The sequence below is a fragment of the Geotrypetes seraphini genome, chromosome 7, assembly GCF_902459505.1.
Source record: "Geotrypetes seraphini chromosome 7, aGeoSer1.1, whole genome shotgun sequence".
NCBI classification, from domain to species: domain Eukaryota; kingdom Metazoa; phylum Chordata; class Amphibia; order Gymnophiona; family Dermophiidae; genus Geotrypetes; species Geotrypetes seraphini.
Genome location: NC_047090.1, coordinates 156441244 through 156466665, shown reverse-complemented (window position 1 = coordinate 156466665; position 25422 = coordinate 156441244). Strand labels below are relative to the sequence as shown.

The window sequence follows — 25422 nt, the reverse complement described above, 5'->3', positions numbered from 1 at the left end:
GGCGAGAAGGAGTGATTTAGACATGGATGTTGGCAGTCTAACCCGTAATATCACGAGATTACTGCTAGAGATCACTGCACCATTTTGAATGTGGGACCAGGGTGAGCAGGAGTGACTGGAAATTGGTCTGGCTCATATCATAGAAACATATAGAAACATAGAAGATGACGGCAGAACAGAAACCAGGGATCCCCCTAATAACTTAAGAATGGGTTCAGGGATTGGGATGATCTCGCAGGGGGGGACCGAGATAGATTTACTATGTTATGCTGTGGGAGTGGGTATTGTGGAGGTTGGTGAAGAGTCTTCACACTGGAATGGGTCAGGTGGGGGATGCTCACTTGGTTGAGAAGGCAGGACTGGGGGATTGAATGACTTTGGGTGGGGGTGAAGGGATCAAAGTCAAGGATTTGGGGGTGAATGGTGTTTCAGGGTCAGTGTGCACATTTGCATCAAAGCGCAGTGGTTTTAAAAGCTGCTGGTATAGACATGTGGGCTAGGGTAACACATTATATATACTCATGTGAAACCTTTTGAAACTACTGCTCTCTCTGGATGGGGAGCCTTCAATGTGTAGGCCATCACTTATTCTATGAGAGGCCTTGCGTCTGGCAGAGCTTCTTGTAAATTACAATGGGAATTCTCCACATCCCGGTCTGAGTGTCTGAATTCCCCTCTCCACATCCTTTTTGAAATAGGGCTCCACACTTATTACTGAAAATTCATTGAGGTACTGTATTTATGTTTTTTGGGACACCCGCACTCATCGGCAGCTAGCAAATGTAGAAGTCCCCTGGCTGTTGATTTTGAAAGGCGCTCTGGGGGGTGGTAACGAAAATAGCTCTAACTGCTTCAGGACTATTTTCATAGTGGTAGGAGAAGGGATAGTAGGTGGCATGGATAGGTAGACTAAATTAGTCTTTATTACTGGGGCACGGGCAGTGTGTCTGGGAGGGAATGCATGGATGGGAGAACATCGCAGGGGAGGAGACATAGGCATCCTGGGACTGTCTGCCAAGTCTCTTCCCTGAAGAAGCCCTTTCTGGAAACGTCAATCGCTCCTCCTAAACTTACTTGCTCCACTTCATCACTGACGCTGAAACCGTGGATTGAAGACAAAGTTTTATTTTATCTTTCTTTCCAGTTTATGATTTATCTTTAATCTTATCTATTGTTTTGCCTTTTGTCTTTGTTTTGTTCTATTTCTATCATTTAAATTTCTCCAGAATTCTACTGTTCAACGGCTCCCCCTTCTGCTTCTATTCCTTTCTCTCCTCTCTTCTACCTTCCAAAGTATTTAGATCAATGCTGTCTTGTTAAAATGTTTATTTTATTTTTATTTTTCCTCTAACTCTACTTTTCACTTCTCTATTACCCTCCAGGTACTTTAGTTAGATTGTGAGCCTTCGGGACAGTAAGGGAATTTTTCAAGTACCTTTCTTATTTCTAATCTTAATGTATATTTTCTGTAAACCGCTTAGAACCTAACGGATGTAGCGGTATATAAGAAATAAATTACATTACATTACATTTATCTGCCTTCATTTTTCTCTGTTTCTCTTTTAGGCGGGGGAGTAGGAGGTAATGCCTAACTGTACAGAAAATGGTGGCATTCAGCTGCTGTTTGTATAGCAAAGTAGTCAACCAGGCTGAATATAATGGAAACAGAGAAACGGAGAAAAATAAAAGCAGATAAAGACCATATGGCCCTTCTATGCCATCTGCTCTCCCTTTCACTCCCTTAGATATTCTATGTATTTGTCCAAAGCTTTCTTGAATTCAGTTACAGTTTTCATCTCCACCAGCTCCGCCGAGAGGCTGTTCCACAAATTCAGCACCCTTTCCACGATGAAGCATTTCCTCAGGTTACTTCTGAATCTGGCCACTATGCCCCATCATTCCAGTGTTTTCCTTTCAATTGACAAGAGACTATCCTTATGTGCATTTATATTACATAGGTATTGAAATGTCTCTTTCATATCTCCCCTTTCCTACCTTTCCTCAAAGTGAACATATGGAGATCTTTAAGTCTGTCTCCATATACTTTATGATGAAGACCACCAACCATTTTAGTAGCATTCCTCTGGACCGACTCCATCCTTTTTATATCTTTTTGAAGGTGCAGTCTCCAGAACTGTATATAATAGTCTAAATGAGGTCTCACCAGAGTCTTATACAGGGGCGTCATCTCCTTTTTCCTGTTGGCCTTTCCTCTCTGTGCTGCCTATGCGGTTACTGGCTTTGACTGCATTCCACATATATTCAATGCTACTCCCTCTCTGTATATGGATTACTATAAATGCTATGGTTACTGTTTCCTCTGAATACTGACTGGATGGTGAATAGCTGTGTAGGGCTGGGCGCCCATCTTGAATTTGTGTGGCTGATTTTTTTTTTGTGTGTGTGTGTCTGTTGTTGCCGTTCTAGTGTCAGGAGGACGCAGTCGCCTGCATCTCATTGATTTAGGGAGCTGTGAAAAAGTGCTGTGCAAGAGCCGCGACGGGGGAGGTGCCCTCTGCCTATCTCTGACGGCCCTAGGCAACGTTATTCTGGCCTTGGTTAACAGTGCTAAACACGTACCATATAAGTAAGTAAATGCTGCATATATTGCATTCTGACCATTTGCAATTGTACTATTTCTGCAAATTTATCTATTTACTCTCCTTATGTGAACACTACAATAACAATGTAAGCATATCATCTCTCTTTTAAGGACGCATTACACCCAACTGCCTGTCTGTCTCTTTGTAGATTCTTTTTTTTAATGTTTAAATTTTTATTGAACTTTTTCTTTTACGTAGTCAGCATTCTTCACGTCGTTAGATGTGAGGGAATGCCACGTACTCATGGTACTGGTTTTAGCTTTTTAAAAGTATGGCTCCAGAGTACATAGTCGAGAAACTTCCAAATTATGTCCTGAGTTGCTCGTTGTGATCACAAAATGAGAGGCATATTTGTATACCCTCTGGAAGATCATTACACTTGGGCATATTCTCATTTTGTGCCAAATTTATGGAACCAGATCTTGCAATTCACTTCATTCTCCATCAGTAGAGCACATCAATATATACATAACAGAAAGCCAGGATTCCAATACAAAAGATTAAATAGAATATACTTATACATGTCACTCTATAACATTCATGTAACTAAAAGCAGACCATATATGTTTTTAATGCCTTCCAGAACAATAATAACCCATCTAATGTCTAATAATAGAGGGGATCTGGTTCCATAATTTTGGCACAAAATGAGAGCATATCCGCTTACGAGTTTTGGTTATCTTGTAATTAATGAGGACTTTATGTGTTTATATGTCCAAGTAAATTTTGTAACCCACTCTGAGCTTTTTGGGGAGAATGGACTAAATAACTAACTAAATAAATATGTCTTTGTAGATTCTGGCAATCTGCAAGAATCCTCTGTTGGCTTAAGGGGTTAAGACATGGAAAATGTCCACTGTATTTTACAAATGCAGAGCCTCTTGTAAAATGCATAGATCTGCATATCCATGTCTCCCATCATCAGCAGGATCTGCTGTTTTACACACAAAAAAATGTATTCCCTTATGTGAGACCAACTTTGTAAAATGGCAACTCCCTAACTGCAAGCACACTCTGATCCTGCAGCACTAGTACCCCCTCACCTAACCCCTCCAGCAGCCAGTGACCCTCAGCAGATAGTAGCCTTCCCCTCCCCCCTGCAGACACAAACTCCTCTATCCAAGGACTCCCAAGCAGATCCTTGCAGTCCTCCCCACTTCCATCCCCAGCCTTAGGGGGTACCTGAAGTCTAATGCTGCCTACTGAAAAAAGCTCTTTGACTATTACCCACCTTCTACATGGGTAAAAGTTTGCATGTTTTCTCCTGAATATCATGGGCACATATTCTTCTTTGGGTTTGCCTCCTGTCTACTCTTCTCATGGTTCGGGAAAGACCAGAAGATGATGGGGCTAGGGCTGTTAAGATATATTTCTAAATGGGAAAGGAGAATAAAAGAGGAGTTGACAGTCCCCGGGCGATCCATCCTTTGTTTGCTGAAGTGAAAACTGCTTAGTGCACCCTCAATACAGAATGCAACATGCAGCATAAAGAACGAACCATAAAATTCCATTTGTAATATGATTTATGTCAGTTTAGCATTATGCTTTTGTTTCACATTCTCAGTACTCCAGGCATAGTCAAAAGTATCATTTTGGTGCACGGCGTAAGATGTGCAGGGAATTGAAAGAAAGAAAGATGTAGATATCCAAATAATGATTTACAGCATTATAGCTGAATGGCAGTGGTGTTATATTGTTTTGCCTTGATTAAGTGTCTTCTACTCAGCCAGCAGGACTTAGGAGTGCTGCAGAGACAGCATTTTCAGCTCCTTAAAGGAAAGATCTACACTATCGCTCAGTAGCGACCCCTGGTGTTCCAGTTAGGAGTCCAAATTAGCTAGGTCACCAGGAGTTGGCTTTGACTTGACAGCAATCAATCAACAAATGAATTCAAGCCCCTTATTAAGGACTGTCACTGTGATGGCTGGGTTGAGTTGAGGAGGAGAAATTTCTGTAGTTGTGGTACATGAAAGAAGCAGGGTATCATAACCCAGTAGAGGCTGTTCCTTTATACTGTAGATGGAAACCCAAAAGCAGTGGAAGCTCAAAAAGCTAAATATTGGCAATTAGGATTTTAAAAACTGAGAAGAGAAACAGTGAGGGTGATAATCTGAAAGCGGGTTTTTGTTTGCTTAGAAAACTGAAGTCTTATCTTTCGCTAAATCTGAACACTTACCTTTTCCAGGGATAGCAAGCTGACCATGCTATTGAGAGAATCCCTGGGGAACATCAACTGCCGAACTACCATGATTGCCCACGTCTCTGACTCCCCAGCTAATTATGCCGAAACCCTTACAACCATCCAGCTGGCCTCACGCATTCACCGGATGAGGAAGAAGAAATCCAAGGTGAGAGATGGTGTAAAAGCAGAAATGGATTTAATCAAAGACAAATCCACTTAAGAGCCCGATGAAGGGATCTGAAATTTCCTGACAGCATTTCCATAATAAGTAACTCCTTATGCTGGCTCTGCAGACACAGTGATGCTGGATGCTGGTTTCATCAGTATTCAAACTGTAACCTCAGGGTAAATGCCGGTTGATGTATTGAAACAGTACTTGTTGATTTTGTTGATATGTGACTTCAAAGATTACTTGGGTTCAGCAATGTGTAGAATGGATTGTTTTAAATTTTTTATTAGCTTAGAAATCTTATAAACTGACAGTTACACCTTTCTGATGACAGACCCTGAAATGTCTGAGGTTTGTTTAGATTAGCTCAAAAACTGACAGCTACAGTTCTTTTTCAGTAGGAGCATTTCATTGAATGTATCTGTATTTCTGGAAGGCCTCTTTAGTCTGTCTCCCTGATTCATCTCTGTTTTATTTGGCAATCTGATCCCTAACTGTAGCACTGATAAACTACTCTTAGGGGTCTTTTGGCACTATTTAGAGATAGGTGCTGGGACAGAAGCAAGATGGGTAGGTGGTGCTGGGCTAGTTCTTTGTATTGGGAAGGGGTGGGGTTTCAGGAAGAGTAGAGGCTCCATGAAAGCAAGAGGAGGGGCTCCGTGAAGTAGAACTTCTCCTTCGGCAAATGCATCAAAGCCCATAGGAACTGAATGGGCTTCGGTGCATGTGCCACGGGCAGTAGCGTGCGGTCAGGGCCTTCAGAGGATGCATCCCACCCCCCTAAAGGCACTGAGGGCACTGCTCTGAATTTGATGGGTTGAGCAGGCGACAGGCAGAAGCTGCTCAGCCAATCAAATTCAGATCAGCACTGTCAGGGCCTTCAGGGAGTTTGGAGAATCCCCAGCCCAAGAGCCCTGCTATTTATAAAAAAAATTTTGTTTACTTTTTGTTTGATGCAGTTTGACTGGTTGAGCAAGCTGCCTGCTGAACAAATCAAACTGCATCAATCAAAAAGTAAACAAAAATAAAAAAGCAGGGCTGTAGAGCTGGAAATTCACTGAATCCCCTGAAAGCCCTCACTGCATGCCACTGGCCGCAGGAGAAACACCTACTATGGCTCTTTACATGTATAATGTTACACAATAAAGTAAATAAGACAATCATTTAAGACACGTGGATAAATCCTATAAATAATTAAAAAGTGACACCTATATGATTTTCAAATAAATAATAAGCATATGCATCAGTAATCCTAATGAAAAAGAGGGATTTGCAAAACATCCATCATTAAAGGCTCATAATAAATAGCAATGCTGTTCACAAAATGTCCATCTGTTGACTATTATCTTTTGATTTCAGCAGATTTAAATTCTAACTTGTTGGCCTTACTTTTGTGGTTAACAATATTCTTTTGTTTACCAGTATGCATCCAGCTCATCTGGAGGGGAAAGTTCGTGTGAAGAAGGTCGTGTACGAAGACCACCTCACTTGAGGCCATTTCATGCAAGGACTGTAGCTGCAGATCCTGATCTTCCTGGACTTGGCATATCTAGTGATCCCGACTATTCATCGAGCAGTGAGCAGTCGTGTGACACCGTCATTTATGTTGGCCCCAATGGCGCAGCTTTATCCGACAGGGAACTAACGGACAATGAGGGCCCACCGGAATTTGTTCCCATAATTCCTTCGCTTAACAAAAAGAGAAGCAAAGATAATTTTTCAGGTGTAAGAAGCTTTGACAGAGACCACTTTAAGTGCAACACCTTTGCTGAGTTGCAGGAGAGGTTGGAGTGCATGGATGGGAGTGAGGCCCCAAATGTATTTGCATATGAGGAAATGCCTGTCACATCAAACTATGCTCCGATCCCTGAAAATGTGCATTCTAAACTTCTAAAGGAGAAGGCGTCACCTAATGGAGGGTACAGAAAAACTGCTTCACAAGAAGCAGTATCTTCAAAGACAGAGCATTGCCTTCATTCTGAAACTACTACTCAGCTCGGAAATGGTGGCACCTATGAAATGAGCTCATCACAGTCCAAAATGGACCATCCTCAGGTGCAAACCAAAGCTGCAGGTGGGCAGTGGGAATCAATTTCAGATGGAGAAATAGGGGCAATCGTAGATTCGCCGAGCTCATCAAATCCCAGTGCTTCCCAAACTCAAGAGCAGAGGAAAACAAAACCTGAGCTGGTTGTAAAAGAAAAAACCTGTTTTGTGAAGAGACCCTTACCAAGTCCTGCCCCTCCACCCCCACAACCAAAAGACTATTCAGATGTAGGCAGCAGCCATGCAATCCGGACCCCTCCTGTTGGGATGAGCAAAAAATTGGGCAGTAAGCCTGAGCAGAGTCTTGTGGGGAGCACATTTCCACTTCTCAGTGGCGCTCCTCATCATTCTGGTGCTATAGAGGTGCACAGCTTTCGGTCAGCAGTAAGAGGCAAATGCTTTGATCGGGACATTTTAACTACTACAGTGACTTTACAGCAACCTGTAGAGCTTAATGGAGAAGATGAGCTTGTGTTTACAGTGGTGGAGGAACTTTCAATTGGTGGGATTCTGGATAGTGGTAGGCCTGCCAGTATCATTAGCTTTAACAGTGACTGCTCACTTCAGGCTCTTGCCTCAGGGTCTAGGCCAGTTAGTATTATCAGCAGTATTAACGATGAATTTGATGCTTATACCTCACAGGCAACTGCAGCTGGTGTAAATATAGACATAGTTGTGCCCCTTCCAGAAGATCCATTTGCCAGTAGCAGCAGATGTTCATCCATCAGCTCTTGGCTTAGTGAAGTAAGCATTTGTACAATGGAAAGTGATGGAGCCCGCTCAGACTCGGGGGATCATTTTATTCTCCAGTCTGCATATGACTGCAATAAAAGCGAGAAGCCCTTCGACTCGGATTCTTCAGGCGTGCCTGTCTCGCAGCCGCAAGGGCTGAAAAGTTCTTTGAATGACAGCGGGTTTGGTTTTTCAGACGTAGACTGTGAGAGCCTCAGTTCCGGCAACCTGTCTTCACACACAAACAGATATCCTCCACCTTTTGAACTAACCAAAGTAACGCCGGTCAAAAATGCTTCTTGTGCAACCAATCCATCTACAGGGGCTAAATCGTGCAGCTCTCAAAATAATTCAGTAACAGAAACAATTCATTCGAGTCTTCCGAGGAAAACAAAGACTACCTCATCTGCAACCCACAATAATCCTATGCTAAACAGTAAAGAACTTCAAACGCAGAATTATACTTTTGATGATCCCTGGCTGGTGCGCACAAATAATCAACTGGAAGCAAAAGCTGAAGATCAGCTGCCTTTGGCAAAATCTTCCAATTCTGGTACAGATAATCAACTGAAACAGCCAGGAAATTATGCCCAGCATTTCAGTAGTGCACCTAGGCCAGCCCAAACACAAACAATGCTTGCATGCTCTCAACGGGTTGTAGATGGTTGTGAGGTGTCTTCCAAATCTTCCGCAAAAAAATGGGAACCATCCATGAAAATTCCACAGCTGAAACGGGGAGCCACTACATTAGGTGTGATGCCAGTAACACAGAGTAGTCCTCATGCAGATACAGTAATGAAAGGAAATTCAGATTCTACCTATACCATTGGCAGCCTCAAAACATCTACAGGCAAGAAGGTTTTGCCACAGAAAGTGAGCATGCTGCCCAGACCAGGTGGGACAACACCACCGGCACCACCTGTACGGAAATCTAGTTTAGAACAAAAAAGTATTGTTTTACCTTCAAGCAGTGTGGGTAAAACCGAAGGACTGGAAACAGCTAGGGTTACCTTGCTAAAGTCTGAAGATGAAGCAGATTTAATTTCAAAACCCAGAGCTTGTATCAACGAAGGAACAGGCAACAAAATAAATCCCAAAGGAGAGCATTCCTTGCCAAAGACCTCCTCAAGCTTAAAGACTAAGGCATCTAAGACTGAGACTGTGCACCGCTATGGGAGTCATATGTCTCTTGACAGGTGTGACAGCTTGACATCAGTTGGCTCAAAGGCAAGTGTGTCTCGGGACAATGGAAGCTCTGCGATCGGCAATGGAAGGGCAGGACGATCAGTGCCAAGGCTTGGCGTACCACCCATAGCTACCACAACCACTTCCCCACCATCATATTCTGCCGCTGGTGCCAATAAATCTAGTCAGGCAAGAAGTGCCACCAACCAGAAAGTCATAGCAAATCCAAGTAAGAATCGCAGCCTTTCTGCGAGTGGGTCAAAATCTCTTAGCTCCTCTGTGAAATCACTGAATCAGTCAAGCGGAAAGAGTTCTAATGTTGCTCCCAATGGAAAAACCAATCCCCGGTCAGTACAATGCGCCAACAGCAAACCTGGCAGAGGAACTATTATGGGAACAAAGCAAGCTATTAGAGCAGCTAACAGCCGCGTCAATGAACTGGTATCTGGAAATCCTGGAAAGATGGTGTATTTTAAAGGATCTACAGATTCTGACAGTGGTAACGACAGTGGTGTTAACCTCAGGGACGAGAAATCACAGATTCCGGTATTGCCATCACCTTACAGCAAAATAACAGCTCCACGGCGCCCTCAGAGATACAGCAGTGGGCACGGTAGTGATAACAGCAGTGTACTGAGTGGGGAACTGCCACCAGCTATGGGACGGACAGCTCTTTTTTACCACAGTGGCGGTAGCAGTGGCTATGAAAGTATGATACGCGATAGTGAAGCTACGGGGAGTGCATCGTCAGCACACGACTCTATGAGTGAAAGTGGAATGTCTTCACCTGGACGCATGAGGAGTTTGAAATCTCCCAAGAAAAGAGCAATAGGTAACACATGTACGATTTGCATATTTCTTTATTAAGATTATGTTATTTGAGGTCATATGCTGCTAAATACTCCTGAGCAGAGTTCGAGGTAGGTTACAACAGTAACTCAAAATGCGATCTGAGTCCATTAGGTCACAGATCGGTGTAGAACCAATAAACAGTATGAGAGTTTTGATATCAGTCAGTGGTGAATAACAGTATATCAATCAGGGCAGATATCATGGTGGGCTCTGCAGCATTCAAGTTTCAAGTTTATTATTTTTTAATATACCGACCATCAACAGGTATCTGGTCGGTTTACAATGCTAAAAAAAAATAAAAAAAAATTAAAATGATACTCATAGAAGGGGGGGAAGAGTGAACATTAAAGACATTTTACAAAGACAAACATGAGAGTGGGGGTTAAAAGGAGAAAAAAGGGGGGGAAGTTACATTGTTCTAATTAATGGGGGGGGAAACAAACAAAAAAAAAGGGTGAGAAGAGAAGAGGCGAGGGGACATAACATCGGGAGTAGGGTCGCTTCTTAAAAGCGGTTGGTAGAAGTGGTAATGAGAGATTTAGGAACTATGGAATGCATCTTGAAATAAGAATGTTTTTAGTTTAGTTTTGAATTTATCGAGGAGATTTTCGTGGCGGAGTTGGGCATTCCATAAAGATGGGGCAACTACAGAAAAATTGGTTTTCCCGGTATAATAAAATTCTTTGATGGATGGAACAGATAGTATTAACAGTTGAATATCATTAGGGGGGCAGGTTTACTTTTAGTATGGTTTGCAGATATAGTGTAATTGGTGTATGTTTTAATTAACCATCTTTATGAAGAGATTCACCAAATGCAACGTCTAACAGATGTAGCTTGATATAACGGCCCTGATTCTATAAAAAAAAACAACGTAAAGTCGGGTGCCTAGATCAGTGCGCTCAACTGATCTAGACACCCAGATGATCTAGGACACAGGTGTCAAAGTCGGTCCTCGAGGGCCGCAATCCAGTCGGGTTTTCAGGATTTCCCCAATGAATATGCATGAGATCTATTAGCATACAATGAAAGCAGTGCTTGCAAATAGATCTCATGCATATTCATTGGGGAAATCCTGAAAACCCGACTGGATTGCGGCCCTCGAGGAGGGACTTTGACATCCCTGATCTAGGACATATATTGATTTAGGTGCAGTCATTTAGGCCAAGAAAACACTTAGGCGCTGCTAGGTGTGACGCTATAAACAGCCACGTCAAACTGCTCCTAGGAGATGTTTATGTTTATTAAAATCTTTCTATACCGCCTATAAAGCCAAAAAGGATCAAAACGGTTTACATCACAACTTAATCATATTTAGATGACAGATAGTTATTCCGTGTCTAGCATTCCCCTGTTTGGGTAAAGTGATAGCACCTGTGGTCTTTGCTCAGCTGAAGCAGCATCTTGAAACATGTGTTGTTTTAGATCAGGGGTGTCCAACCTGCGGCCCGAGGGCCACATGCGGCCTCGTGAAAGTATTTTGTGCAGCCCCGGTCGAGGGTGATGCAGTGCTTTCCTCTGCTGCCCCCGGGTGTTTACAGTCTTGCCGGCTCCCTCCTCTGTCTTGCTGCAGCATTTGCGCGTTTGTGTGGCCCCAGAAACATTTTTTTTCGGCCAATGTGGCTCAGGGAAGCCAAAAGGTTGGACACCCCTGTTTTAGATAAATATCAGTATGGTTTTCATCCTGGACATAGTCCACCAGTGATAACTTCTATTATATGGAGTGTGGACATCACAAAGACTGCTTATCTGCTGGTATTTTTGGATATATAAGAACATAAGAATTGGTCCATCTAGCCTAGTATCTTCGCGGAGGCCAATCCAAGTCACAAGTACCTGGTAAAAACCCAAATAGTAGCAGCATTCCAGAGCTGAGATTGTGATATCATAATGCCTCATTCCACCAGTGCCTAAGAGCCAACATCATCAGTGATGTCACAATGGCTTGATTGCCCTATACTTGGCTCACATAAGAACATAAGAATAGTCTTACAGGATCAGACTAATGGTCCATCTAGCCCAGTATTCTGTCTTCACGGAGGCCAATCCAAGTCACAAGTACCTGGCAAAAAACACAAATAATAGTAGTATTCCAGGCCACCAATCCAGGGCAAGCAATGGCTTCGCCCATGTCTGTCTCAACAGCAGTTTATGGACTTTTCCTCCAGGAACTTGTCCAAACCTTTTTTAAAACCAGCTACATTAGCCTCTCTATTGGGACTACTTTTGTCATGGTTCAGCACTCAGTACTGGATATTCTTTTTTAAGTTAAATCGATTTTCTCTAGGCAGTCACAGCAGGTATGGGTTGGATAAAAAGAACAAGTTTCAGATTTGAGAAATCTGACTTGTGTTCCTCAGGAGCCAGTGTTACCTTTAATCTAAGCATGATTCTAATTGCTGAACTACATCAGTCTTACCCTTCGAACGTATGCAGATCACATCGTATCGTTCTACCCTTTTTCTGTAGAAGTGGATGTGCATACATATTTAAAGTGATTTGGTCATGGTTATCTGACAACAGACTTGTTTTGAATTGGTGTTATGAAGACTGACACCATGATTACTTGTCAACACTGTGGTGTCAATTTCCCATTAAGTATTATGACTGATGGTATTTCTGTACCAGTAATCTTGAGACCCAATGCCTAGGTATAAGTTTTGAGTTAATCGAATCTATGCACCCATAGGTAAGACATACAACTTGCAAGATTTTTATTTATTTTAGTTTTATATCCCTTCCTACCAGGAGCTCAGAACGGGTCACAGTAGCACTTTTACAGTGTTTGGGGTACAGGAGGTGTTTCTTAAATGATGGCTGTTGTGTAGATTAAGACCAATCTTCAGTCCTGATGGTTTTAGTTTAATGGCCCAGGCAATAATCCTTCCATCAGTAATTTATTGCAATTTGGTGTGTATGGGTTTACCTAATAGAACCCTCCAGCCTTTGCAGATTACATTAAATGTAACTACATGCGTTATTGCTGACAGTAAAATAACTGATTATATTACTTCTATATTGGTGCATCTACACTGTTTACCCATAAAGTTGTATCTGCTATTTAAGCTTTTGCTCATGCTCTTTCTTTAAAATACTGAGAGTGGTTAATCAGACGGAACTCTCAGCATTATTATAACATAGTAGATGATGGCAGATAAAGGCCTAAATGGCCCATCCAGTCTACCCAAACAATATAAACTCATAGCATAAGGTATGATGTAATACTGCATATGCATACTTAATCTTGATTTGTCCTTGCCGTTTTTAGGGCACAGATTATAAAAGTCTGCCAAACACTGGCCTTGTCCCCCAAGTACTGAAGCCGTCATCAGAGCCCTAATTCAGCCTATCCTGATCTGTTCAGCCATGATCAGGACAAAGATCTTAGAAGTCTGCCCAGCACTGGCTTTGTTTCCCAATTATTGGACTTGCCATTTAAACACCGCTATGTTTGTTTGGTTCCATTCTCTTTCTATATAGCAGTGTCTTTCAAACTGTGTGCCCCGAAGAGATTCCGGGTGTTCCACGAGAGATTCCAGAATTGTACCTTATTTTTAAAGATTTCCTAGAACAGATGACATGTATGCAAGAGACTGTCAATGTTCTGAGCGTCTGTGTGCATCATTCTTTGACATGATTGGTCCTTGAAAACTAATAGCAAGTAATTTTAGTTTAAAAAAAAAAAGAAATTTTATGTAATAGTTATCCTCACTTGAGCAACAAAGCAATCAAGGCTTTACCACCCTTTGAATCATTTTATCTTTTCGAACTTGGATTTTCAGCTCTGACAAAAATTAAATTGAAAAAGAGAACGCTTGCAGATGGTGGATGTTGAAATGCATGTTTGCTTGTCGACTATCGAGCCATGTTTTGAGTTAATTTGTACTCAAAAACAAGCACATCCATCACATTGATTAGCAATTCTATTTTATTTACTTTAGTTCCACCGTTGTTACAATTACCCATACATAGTTTAAAGAACCTTAAATAAATAACTCTCAAATTTAATTTTTGTTGGTTTTTCTGAAACATGGGCTGTGTCAGGTCCTCAAATAAAATCTGATCTAATCTAGTATTTCTGAGTCACACTATGCTTAAAAAGGTTTAAGGTGACTTACAATATAAGGAATTACAGAAGGTATATACTACATTATATCAGTTTGAGGAGGGCAGAGTTATGAACGGAGTAATGGGGAAGGGAGAACAGAGGTTCTATGACTATACTGGTATAACACTTGAGTTGAGTATGGGATTTTGTGACATTAGATATTTCTAGTTATTTGTCTATGGTTTGTATGTTTTCAAAGAAGAGAGTTTTTATTTTTTTTCGGAATCTGTTGTAGAATGTTTCCATCCTGATGTCAATTGGGAGGTTGTTTCAGGTCTTGGCGCCAAGGTAGGTGAAGAGCGAGTCGAATGTGTGTTTGTATTTAACTCCTTTGAGAGACGAAAGAAGTAGTTGAAGTGATTCTAGTTTTCTGGTTGACGTTGACCAGGAATTGATGAATATGTTTATGAGTGGTTTAGCGGTTTTTGCATATAGGATTTGGAACATTATATATGATAGTTTGAAGATGATGAGAGTTTTGACAGGTAGCCAGTGTAAGTTCTTATAGTAAGGTGGGATGGAGTCAAACTTAGTCTGATAGCTGTGTTTTGAATCACCTGTAGTTTGTTCAAGATTGTAGAGTTTAGACCTGCATAGGGGGAGTTGCAGTAATACAGTTGGGATAGTATAAGCATTTGCATTAGCACAGCAAAGTGGGGCTCTTGAAAAAAAGGGTCTGATAAGTTTTAGACTTCTCATATTGTAGAAGGATTTCTTCCTTAAGTTGGATACCTGAAATTCATATGATAGGGTGGAGTCAAGTATGACTCTAAGGATCTTGGACATCTTGTTGATATCTAGTGTGGATCCTGATGTTAGAGTTACAGTGGGAGGAACTGTGTGTACAGTGTTATGAAACCATAGAACTTTGGTTTTGTCTGCATTTAGTTTGAGTTTGTTGGATGTGGCCCAGGTATGTATTTTGTCTATTCCATTTGATATTATCAGTGTTAAATCATTAGAGCCATGATTAATTGGGATGAGTAGAAGAATGTCATCTGCGTATGAGAATATGCATTCATTGTTGTTGAATTAGATATGACCCAGTGAGCTCGTGAAGAGGCTATAGAGAATCAGTGATAATGGTGATCCTTGTGGTGCATTTGCCAGTTTTTGAAAATACTTTGTCTTTGTAGACAAGATATTGTCTGTTTTGTAGGAAGTCTTTGAAGCAGTTCAGGACGGATCCTAGGATGCCTATTTTGTTGATGGTTGACTGAGTCAAAGGTGGCGGATATTTCAGAATGAAGGAGGATTGCCTGGCATCCAACGCTCAAGTATTGCTTCCTCTGAAGTTTGGCTTGTTGTTTTATCTGTGGCTATCTGCATTACTATGGCTTCACATTTTTTGTACCTGGGGCAGTGGAAGTTTAAGCGAATTGCTGAGTCACAAGGAACTGCAGTGGGAATTAAACTCAATTTCCCAGGGTCTCAGCTCACTGCACTAACCATTAGGCACTAACCTCCAATCTGGCTACTACTGGAGCTAAGATTAGAGTAGGAGTTTCTACATTTTTGTAAAAAGTCAATGCATCTTTTTGAACTGATGTACTCTAGTAGCTTTTAAGGTGCTTCATGCTTGCTGCATTTATTTGATGATATATATATATATATATATATATATATATATACTGTATTGCGTTTTATTTGTGAATTTTATTGTGAATGTTAGATGTAACCCATCTAGAAATATCACGAAAGTTTGTCTCTAAATGAAATGAAATTCAGTCCCCTTACTTGATGACAATATAATTTAACTGTGCTTTGAAATACTCAGTCCTTATGAATACTGCCATACCAGATATAAACTGAGTCAATAATATAATGAATTTGTTGAAATACCCCAGAAGTCAAGTAACTTTCAAAATATCTCACACACTAATATACCTGCACACTATTTTGAAGCAAATGGACAATCTGGCATCTATTGCTGCCTCCCCATCACCCAGTTTCTTTGGGCCCTTTAAAATTATTTCATAGACTGTTTTTGTTGCATTGTAGCAATAGTTTTATTTAAGTTGATTGTCAGCATAACACAATAAGGAAAAAAAAATGTGTTAACTGTTTGTTAAGGTCTTCAGCGCCGCCGATTGATACCTGCCCCACTGCCTGATACATCAACCCTTGGAAGAAAACCTAGTGTTACCGGCCAGTGGGTTGACCTACCTCCTTTGCCTGTTACTTTGAAAGAGCCATTTGAAATTAAAGTGTACGAGATTGATGATGTGGAACGACTACAGCGACACAGGCAAGAAGAAACCGAGGTAAGCACATTTTTACGGCAACTTCAGACAACTGAAATGACAGCATACGTGCTGAACCGCTGCGTGACTGCTAGTACGGTTTTCAGGAAATTGATTGCAATTAAAGCAGTATAATTATTAATTTTACAATTCATATGTTGGGGGTGCCCTTAACCTAGAAAGTGAAAATAATTACTGCCTATGATTAATTGTGTTTAACATGACTGATTGTGTGAGTAGAGAATGTAAATCAGTACATTATGGGAACCCCTTACAATACTAGCCTGCCTGGGGAAGCTTTATAGTCTCTCTGTACTTTAGGGTCATTAACTCTTTATTTAAATGACATCCTGGTTAGAGTTCTAGTAAATGAGAGATAGTAGGATTTAATTTACTTGTAATTGGAAAACAATTCAGTTCATTCCTTTCCCATTGTTAGACTTTTGATCCCTCTCTTTGTTTTCTTTATTCCCTTTATAGCCTTTCCAAGATGTTGAAAAGGTGAGAACATTACTGCGTGTATTTCTCAGTCTGATATTTTATGCAGTTTCCGGCCTGTCCATACAGTGCAAAATGATTCAGCATGTGCACAGTTAATAGTAAGAGTGATCGCTTAACGCCATGTCAAAGGTTACACCTGAAGTGAACAGTTGCGCATAGAATCATATATTGTATGTGATTAAAAGAGCATTTTTGTAACTGAGGGTATTATTAAGAGTTAGACTGATGCTATCAATGCCAGACTTTCAGATTGTGGTCCAAAGTCTTGTAATCAGTAAGCTTGACTTTTGCAATGCGCAATTTTTGGGTATTACAAAGGCAAGAATCTAAGCCCTGCAGATAATACATAATACAGCTGCTAGGTTGATTACTGGGGTGTTAAAATATGACCATATCACTCCTGTTCTAAAAAAAAATCAACAACCCCCAACTACATTGGTTGCCTATTGAATCTCGAATCAAGTATAAAGTGTTGACTGTAATACACTGAGTGGTGTGGCATCAAAAAAAAAAAAGGAGGCTCAGGGGAGATATGATAGAGACCTTCAAGATCATGAGGGGCATAGAGAGGGTGGATAGGGACAGATTCTTCAGACTGAAGGGGACAACAAGTACGAGGGGGCATTCGGAGAAACTGAAGGGAGATAGGTTCAAAACAAATGCAAGGAAGTTTTTTTTCACCCAAAGGGTCGTGGACACTTGGAATGCGCTACCGGAGGAAGTGATCAGGCAGAGTACGGTACAGGGATTCAAACAGGGATTGGACGGATTCCTGAGGGATAAAGGGATCGTGGGATACTAAGAGAGGTGCTGGGATGTAACACAAGTATAGAAAGCTAACCAGGTAATAAGTATAGAAACCCAACCAGGTCGTGCATGTGCAAGACCGGAGGGTTAGGACTTTGATGGGAAGATAGGACTTCAATGAGAAACCAAGGTGGCAAGGGAGCCCCTTCTGGTGATTCAGACAGGTCGTGACCTGTTTGGGCCGCCGCGGGAGCGGACTGCCGGGCAGGATGGACCTATGGTCTGACCCGGCGGAGGCACTGCTTATGTTCTTATGTTCTTATATTCTTATATTTCCCAAACCAAAATTTATGGTCAGAACCAACCATGAGATTAATTGAGGAAAACATATAACATAACTTTATTTTTCTATACCGCCTTAATCAAAAGAATTCTAGGCGGTTTCCACAAAAGAGAAAAACTGGACAATCAGTGAAATACAAAATAGTAATGATAAGAATACAGCCTATTATTTAAAAAGACATTAAAATTTAAATTGATACAGTAAAATTATTGTGTTAGGAATAAAAGCACAAATTAAGAGATAAATTTATCAAATAATACTGTCTTAATTTATTTTCTGAAAGCGCCATAGGACAGCATGGCTCCACTGATATAGTTACTCAACCAAGACTGAAAAGGCTCAGGACGTACATTGCAAAAAAACCCCAGTTTGGCTGCTGTATCGGTAGCGGGTCCAAGACTTTGGAACTCAATGAAAGGGACACTAAGATTATGTGGAGGCTTCAAAACCTTTAAAAAATTGCTAAAGACCAGTCTATTTTTGAGAGTTATTTTTATTTGTCTGTTATTTTTATGTATGTATCAACTGTTACTCACTTAGGCATGGTTAAATAGTGCTTGGCCGGTTAACCACTAATATTCAGAGGGTGATGGCTGGCTATCTCCGCTGAATATTCGTGGTTAGCAGCTAAAACGTAGCCAGCTATATCACACGATAACTGCCAATATTGAGCGCTGACTGGCCAAGTTTAGGGGTCAAACTGGGCCATGTAAATAGCTGGCCTGTCTCTGGCTGCTATAAAATTAACTGTTCAGCACTGAATATTGACTTAGAAAGTTAAGTTATAGCCACTAAAAAAACCTCCCGGATATTCAAATGCCAGTCACTGGAAATGGCCTGAAATTGAATATTTGGGCTCAGCGCCGACCACAGGAGTTAGATGGTCTGCCCCCCACAGTCTGAATGCTGGCCCCTAAATTTATAGACGAGCACTTAAGTGCAATTACATGTGCAAATACAAATCAGTGCCAATTAGCACCAATTGATTGCATTTAAGAGCTATTATTGGTACTTAAGACCAATTGGTGCCTAATTTAACAATTAACCCCCCCCTCCCTTTTTTACAAAGCTGCGGTAGAGGTTTCTACCACAGTCCAGAGCACTAAATGCTCCGACGCTGTTCCTACGCTCATAGGAGTTCTATGGGCATTGGAGCATTTAGTACTCCGGGCCCTGGTAGAAACCTCTACCGCGGCTTAGTAAAAGGGGTGGTAAGTTAGGTGTGCAACTGGCACTATTCTGTGGAAATGTTAGTGTCTACGCCATAGAATTAAAACACCAACCCACTCGTTCCAAAGGCAAGACCAGAAACATTCTAGTTTGATTTATAATGCTCTGTAATATATCATATTGCTTTAAATAGCATTTTGTTACAATATGTTCTATAAATCACAAATCATTATTTAGTTTTTTTTTTTTAATTTTAAGAATTATACATTACTAGCATTGGCCATGCCTCAGGGTATATTCTAATAACATGGCTAAGTGCTTGAAATGCTACTTCTTTGTTTGCAAAAGGGTCTAATGTACTTCAATACCAAATTGAAGATCTTAGAACGGCGCCAACAGCAAATCAGAGAAATAAAGGCCAAACATGAGATGTTGAAGGAAGAGCTGGAAGAGACAAAGTGCAGGCTAATGTTGGATCCAAACAAGTGGAAAGACGACTGTAAGTAATTTTGCCGAAAAGCCTGACATGATTTGTTCCTGTAATAAAAATAATAATAACCGTATTTATAATCTACCTATACCTTACAGTTTAGAGCGACTTACAATATTGCTAAAGAGCTAGGACATTTCCAGGAGTTATAAATCCAAAATACCAACATTATAATAATAAAAACAACAAGATTAGTATCATATTATTTTAAAAGAAGAAATTTTGTAAACAGATAGGTTTTAATACTTCTTCGGTACCTCTGATAAGACATTGGGCCAGATTCCCTAATATTGCTGGTAAAATCTGTCGGGTCACTGTAGTGCCAGCAAATTGTCCGATTTCAAAACAGTGACCAACGTTAAAACAATTTTGCATGTAAATGAGTTTCACAGAGATCTTCCATAATCCCATCTGATCAGTTGCTAGGAAAGCGACTCACAAATGCACAGAGCTGGCAGGGGAAGCCGTGAAGCAGCCTAGCTGAGCGGCAGAGGAAGCCCCGAAGCAGCCTCCTGCCGCTCAATTGTTTGGGGCAGGAAGATTGTTTTTTTTTTTAATGGGCACAGATGTTATGTGTGTGTTACACACGCACAGTATGTGTCCCCATTTTTAAAAAAAGTCATGCCAGGCCATTGCCCCCCCCTCTCCGGCTTACGAACAAAAAAAAAATTGGCAGGCCATCCAGACACCCCCATCCCCTGCCCCAGCCCCACTCACGAATCTTATTCAGAAGATCAGCAGGAGGGATGCCCACCTCTTCAAAATGGTGGGCCTTCCCCTTCCCAGTGCATCATGGGATACACTGGGAGGGGCCTAAGGCTCTGATTGGCCCAGGATCTTAAGGCTACTCCCATAGGTGGGGCCTTAGTTATCTGCGCCAATCAGAGCCATAGGCCCCTCCCAGTGCATCCCAGGATGGAAGGGGAAGAACCACCATTTTGAAGAGGTAGGCCTGCTGACAGGAGAGAGTAAGCATCCCTCTTGCCGATCTTCACGGGGGGAGGGGGGTGGGGAGAGAGTTGTGGGGGGGTCTGGGTGGCCACTGAGGTAGGAGGAAGTGGGCATAATTCCTGCTGACATCATTCCTGCTGATATTCAGGGGGGGCATGATTGTGGTGGGGTCCAGGTGGCCTCTGAGATAGAAGGGAGTAGGCATTCCTCCTGTCAATATTCACAGGAAGGGGGATGTCTGGGGGTGTCCAGGTGACCATCCTTTTTTTTTGTTTGTTTGTTTGGGGTTCCAAGAGGAGAGGGTACTGTTGTTAGGGTGATAGGAGGTATGGTTTTTAAAAATAATGGGGACAGATTGTACATGTGTAATGCACATCATCTATGCCCTTTTAAAAAAATAAAAAAAAGCTGCTGTTCAGCATTTTTTTTAACACTACCAGCACCTTCAGACCTGCTGGAGATTTTGGAGCATTAAAAACCGGCGTTTCATTTTGTGTATCATGTGAGTATTGATCGGAGTGCTCATTTTAATATTGATGAGCTCATTGTAATGTATTTCCATATGATTATCGAAGGCTGCAACAAACCACGGAAAAGACCACGATGTGCAGTTTCGGGCATTGATAGATTCAATACTTCATCGCTAAACCGATTAAAGCTTGTTTAGCGACGATTGTTAAACACACGGTGAATTTTGTGCATCTGGGCCACAGAAGACTAACGTATAGCAATAATATCAGTATTTAATTTTGCCACCTGATAAGATAATAACTATGCAAAAACTTTTACTCTTTTCGTGCTTTTGGGTGATGGAGAGCAGAAAAAATTTCTATTTTAATTTCCTAGCAATATGGTCTTCCCTCTTTAATTTAAGCGATTATGAAAGTAGCCTACGGTTAACCCATATAAAATTTGTAGAGAAAATAATAAAACTTGGTAAGCAGTGGGATTGCAAAACATAAGAAGATATCTTATAAGATCGTTTTAATGAGTAAATGAGTTGCAAATCCATATTTTGAATTGTCTTAATGTTTTGTTAATTTTCAAAGAGCATCCTACTGCAATTATGCAACATTACAATAGTCAATCTGACTTGAAATTATTTAGGGCTCCCTTTTTACGAAGGCGCGTTAGGGCCTTAACGCGTGGAATAGCACTCCCTAAAATGCCGCGCGTGCTAGTCGCTGCCACCTCCTCTTGAGCAGGCGGTAGTTTTTCGGCTAGCGTGCACTAATCCGGTGCATGCGCTAAAAATGCTAGCGCGCCTTTGTAAAAGGAGCCCTTACTGTACCAAGATCTTAAATGGTGTCAGCTCAAAATATTTAGAAAAAGTTTCTTTACTCTCTGGAAGCTTCGGTCCATTAGGACATATTTTGATGTTTCATCATTTAGAATTCTGGTGCAGTCCCTTATGCTTAGTCAGCGTGATTACTGGTTCAAAATGCGGCAGTCGGGCTGATTTTCAACTTGAAGAAATATGATCACATAACACCCTCCTATCTGCATTGGTTGCCAATGGAGGTGCAGGTGAAGTTTATGTTTGGTTGCTTCTGCTTCAAGACTCTGTTTGGTTTATCTTCCAAATATATAACTGAGCTCTTTATTTTTTTTTTTTGCAACCAATAGATATAAGAGAAATTTGAATTTTGTTTTTCCGCCTGTTAGAGGCTGTAAATTTAAAAAACATCATCAATATCTTTTGTCATATCAAGCAGTAAAAAGGGGTAAGAATTTGGAACATCCGATTATGCTTTCTGAGTCCTATGTGGAATTGAGGAGACATTTAAAGACATATTTGTTCATGAAGCACTTAGGCAGTTAACTGGCAAAGACTTTGTAATGAACCCTCTAGATCATTATAGTATTATTTTTAATTATTTCTTTATCTAACTTTTTATAATTTTATCTAACTTTTTCTTTTAATTGTAATTTTTTAAAAAATTTTTTTGTAAACCGCATACAACTTTACAGTCCTGTGGTATATAAACATTATTATTATTATTATTTATTTATTATTATTATTTTATGAATACTTCTTAATTTTCTAAGAAGAAAAAAAATGCATCTTTATTAAAGGCTCCTTTTATCAAGCAGCAATAGAGCGTTTTACTGCAGGCCGGCGAAATAAATGCTCTTAGGAATTGAATGAGCGTTGGAACATTTACCCCGCCGGCCCGTAGTAAAACGCTCTACCACAGTTTGATAAAAAGAGCTCTAAATGGTTTATCTGAGGCTCCAAAAATAGTTTATCTAAATAAAACCTAATATTTTAATAGATGATTCCAGCATGAATAACATTTGATTATCCAAATAGATGAAGGAAGATCACAAGAATTATATCCAAAATGCATACATTTTGTTTTATCAGGATTCAATTTCAGATTATGTTTACTTATCCAAGATTCTAATAATTGCATTGCTTGGTGTACTTTCAATAATCCTTCTGCTAAACTATTTAATGGAACTAGAATGGAAATATCAGCATATATATAAACTGTAAAGCCTATCATTGCATCTAGGTAAACGTACCTTTTTTCAGTAATGGAACTAGGAAAATTAATTAATAAGTAATTCTATTAAATTAGAGTATTTTCTTGAACATTCTTAGTAACCTCCTTTTTGTAAGTTGGGGTAGAATTTTCCTTTCTTGGTTATGATAATTTCAACAAAAATAGGAGTTTTAACTAGTTAAATGCCTCAATAAAATTAAGGGTATGGTTATCCCTTATTGATTACCAAATTTTATGTTGTTATGTAATGCAATTCTTTCTCCTCAATGATGTGGGCTTGATGGGATTTCTGATTTTCTATGACTGGATATGTTAAAAAATTTCAGTTAAAAAAAAAATAAATAAGTAATCTGTCGAGCAGAAAATCAAGTTAAAGGACAATGCCTTCTCTTCAAATTAGTCCCAGAAGTACAGGGAAATGAAGAAGACAAATTTCAAAAACACTAACATCAGGAAACATGAATTTACATATAGAAATTAGCCGTCTAATAATTGCCTGCTTTCTATACCAGTAAAAGTCCATGTGGCATTCCACAATGTGCTATGTTTAAGCTACATCTTGATGAGGCCTTACCAGGTTGCGTTTAGGTCTGAGGAATTAAATTTTTCAAATTTATGCACAGTATTTTCCATGGAATAAATATCTACAAAAAGCAGGTACAAAAATCAATTGATCCATTGTATCCATGGCACATTGCATTGAAGAATTTAAAATTTAATAAATATTAAACAAACTAAACTAAATACAATACTGACCACGGCAGCTCAATATTAACCCACTTATTTCTTTCTTTCAAGTAGTGAAAACCTTTGTAACTATTGAAGGGACATCTAGCCTAATTCATCATTTGTGCTTCTTCTTGTCTTAACAGTTGAAGTGGCTCCTGACCTTGATAAGGAGTCAGAAGAGTACTTGGAGGCACTGGAACAAGTAACCGAGGAGCTCGAACAGTGTGTCAATCTCTGTAAGTCACACATCATGATGGTGACCTGTTTTGATATTGGAATGATCTGCGATGTGCAAGAACGAGTAAGAGAGGTAGAAGTGTGAGGACGGCGTAGGGTATCTTGCGAAGACGAACGAGGAGGATCACTGGACAGAAACAAGGGTAGACCTTTGCTATGTCGAGACCCGAAAGTCAGAAGCAAAGTTGTCCGATGGACGTTAGTGGCAAGTTGCAATGTTGGTGAACGATAGCGGTGCCTCAAAACCTGAACTGTTGAAAGACAAGGTTGAGATGAACAGTGTAATGGATGAAAGGAAAAGAAGAGCAGATTCATTGGATCAAAGTTGGTGGTGGAAAGTGGAGGCGATAACTCGAAAGTGCCTTTAAAATTGACTTAATTTTTTTTTTCTGTATCTGGTGCTAGAATTAACAAAAGCCAGCAAACCTAAGCAGACCACAAAATGTATTCCTATGAGATATTTTATATTGTATAGTGTATTTATAATTATATGTAAAAAAAAAAATTGTAGTGGAAGCAATAAGTAAATTATGTTTTCATACCTGAATTTGCCTTCTTGTTTCATGGAAAAGCTGTTTTATGTAGCAGAGCAAAAATTGTAATATAACTGTTCTCTTGGTCACGATTCAAGATATTTTTGTGAACATTTAAATATTAAGAAAGGAGGTGTATTATTAAATTTCAAGATGATTATTTAGCATTTTGTTTTTTACAGATTCAGATAAATATTCTTTCAATTGGCCTGACATATTGGCAGCCTCCTGGGCTTTGAAGTTCATTTGTCATTCTATGTTTTCAGTTATTATATTAACCTAGAAAGTTCAGGACATCACTGTGTTTTCCGCTTATGTGGAAAATTTTGAAAAAAAGTACATTTTACTACCAAAACCACAAAGGAAAAAAAAAAAAGCAAACAAAACAATTTTGTAAATGTTAATTTTGCCACATATTTTTTGATAATTTTGATGATGCATATGAGTATTTTCATTGTATGCGTTTCAGAAAAGAAAAAAGAAACTCTTTTTACAGTTTTTCTAAGGAAGGCAAAATCTCAGGATCCAGTTCAAACTTGCTGCATGAGATTTCTGCATTTAAGTAGGCCACTTAACGTTGGCCACTGTGATGCTAATTTTTTTTGACAAACTAATGCTTATGACAAGGTTTTAATAATGTATGTAATATCACATTTCATATGAATATTTTTTAATCATCTTGTTTTATATGGGGGTTTTCAAAACCTGTGTACAAATGTATAATAGCTTGCTTCAGCTTTTATCTGTGAATAAAAGATGCTTATTGTTAACCTTTCTTATTTCTTATTATGGAAAAGATATGGGCACAGTGAACAGTGGTAAATGTAAAAAAAAAAAAAAAATAACCCGATAACAAAAAACCTCCCCCACATAAAAAATTGGGGTGAGAGGATCTACATGAATATGAAAAGTTCCTTGGGAGCAGGAAACCAGTATGGTCTATGTGAAAAAACCCACTTAAAATGCCATAAAAACTAGCAAAAATGGAAAGATATCAGCCAATATTTTATCTGCTAATCATCTTTACAAATTTCCTCTTTTCAAATGGTAAACTCAAGCACATGACCCTTAAAGGTGACTGCATGAGACTA

General features: G+C 39.9%; 1 protein-coding gene across 5 annotated transcripts in view; it reads left to right on the top strand.

Moving 5' to 3' along the window:
* Window positions 1-25101, top strand: part of KIF26A (kinesin family member 26A) — a 265866-nt gene extending 240765 nt beyond the window's left edge. For 4 of the 5 annotated variants that reach the window (XM_033952049.1, XM_033952050.1, XM_033952046.1 and 1 more), the window contains 7 exons: window positions 2428-2587; window positions 4789-4951; window positions 6377-9749; window positions 15951-16141; window positions 16601-16621; window positions 19230-19380; window positions 23705-25101. In XM_033952049.1, coding sequence (XP_033807940.1) covers window positions 2428-2587; window positions 4789-4951; window positions 6377-9749; window positions 15951-16141; window positions 16601-16621; window positions 19230-19380; window positions 23705-23883 — 4238 coding nt within the window. In that variant the 3' untranslated portion in view covers window positions 23884-25101. The remainder of the gene's footprint in view (window positions 1-2427; window positions 2588-4788; window positions 4952-6376; window positions 9750-15950; window positions 16142-16600; window positions 16622-19229; window positions 19381-23704) is intronic. The other variant, XM_033952047.1, reaches the window with a different exon arrangement.
* The last annotated feature ends 321 nt before the right edge of the window (window positions 25102-25422 follow it).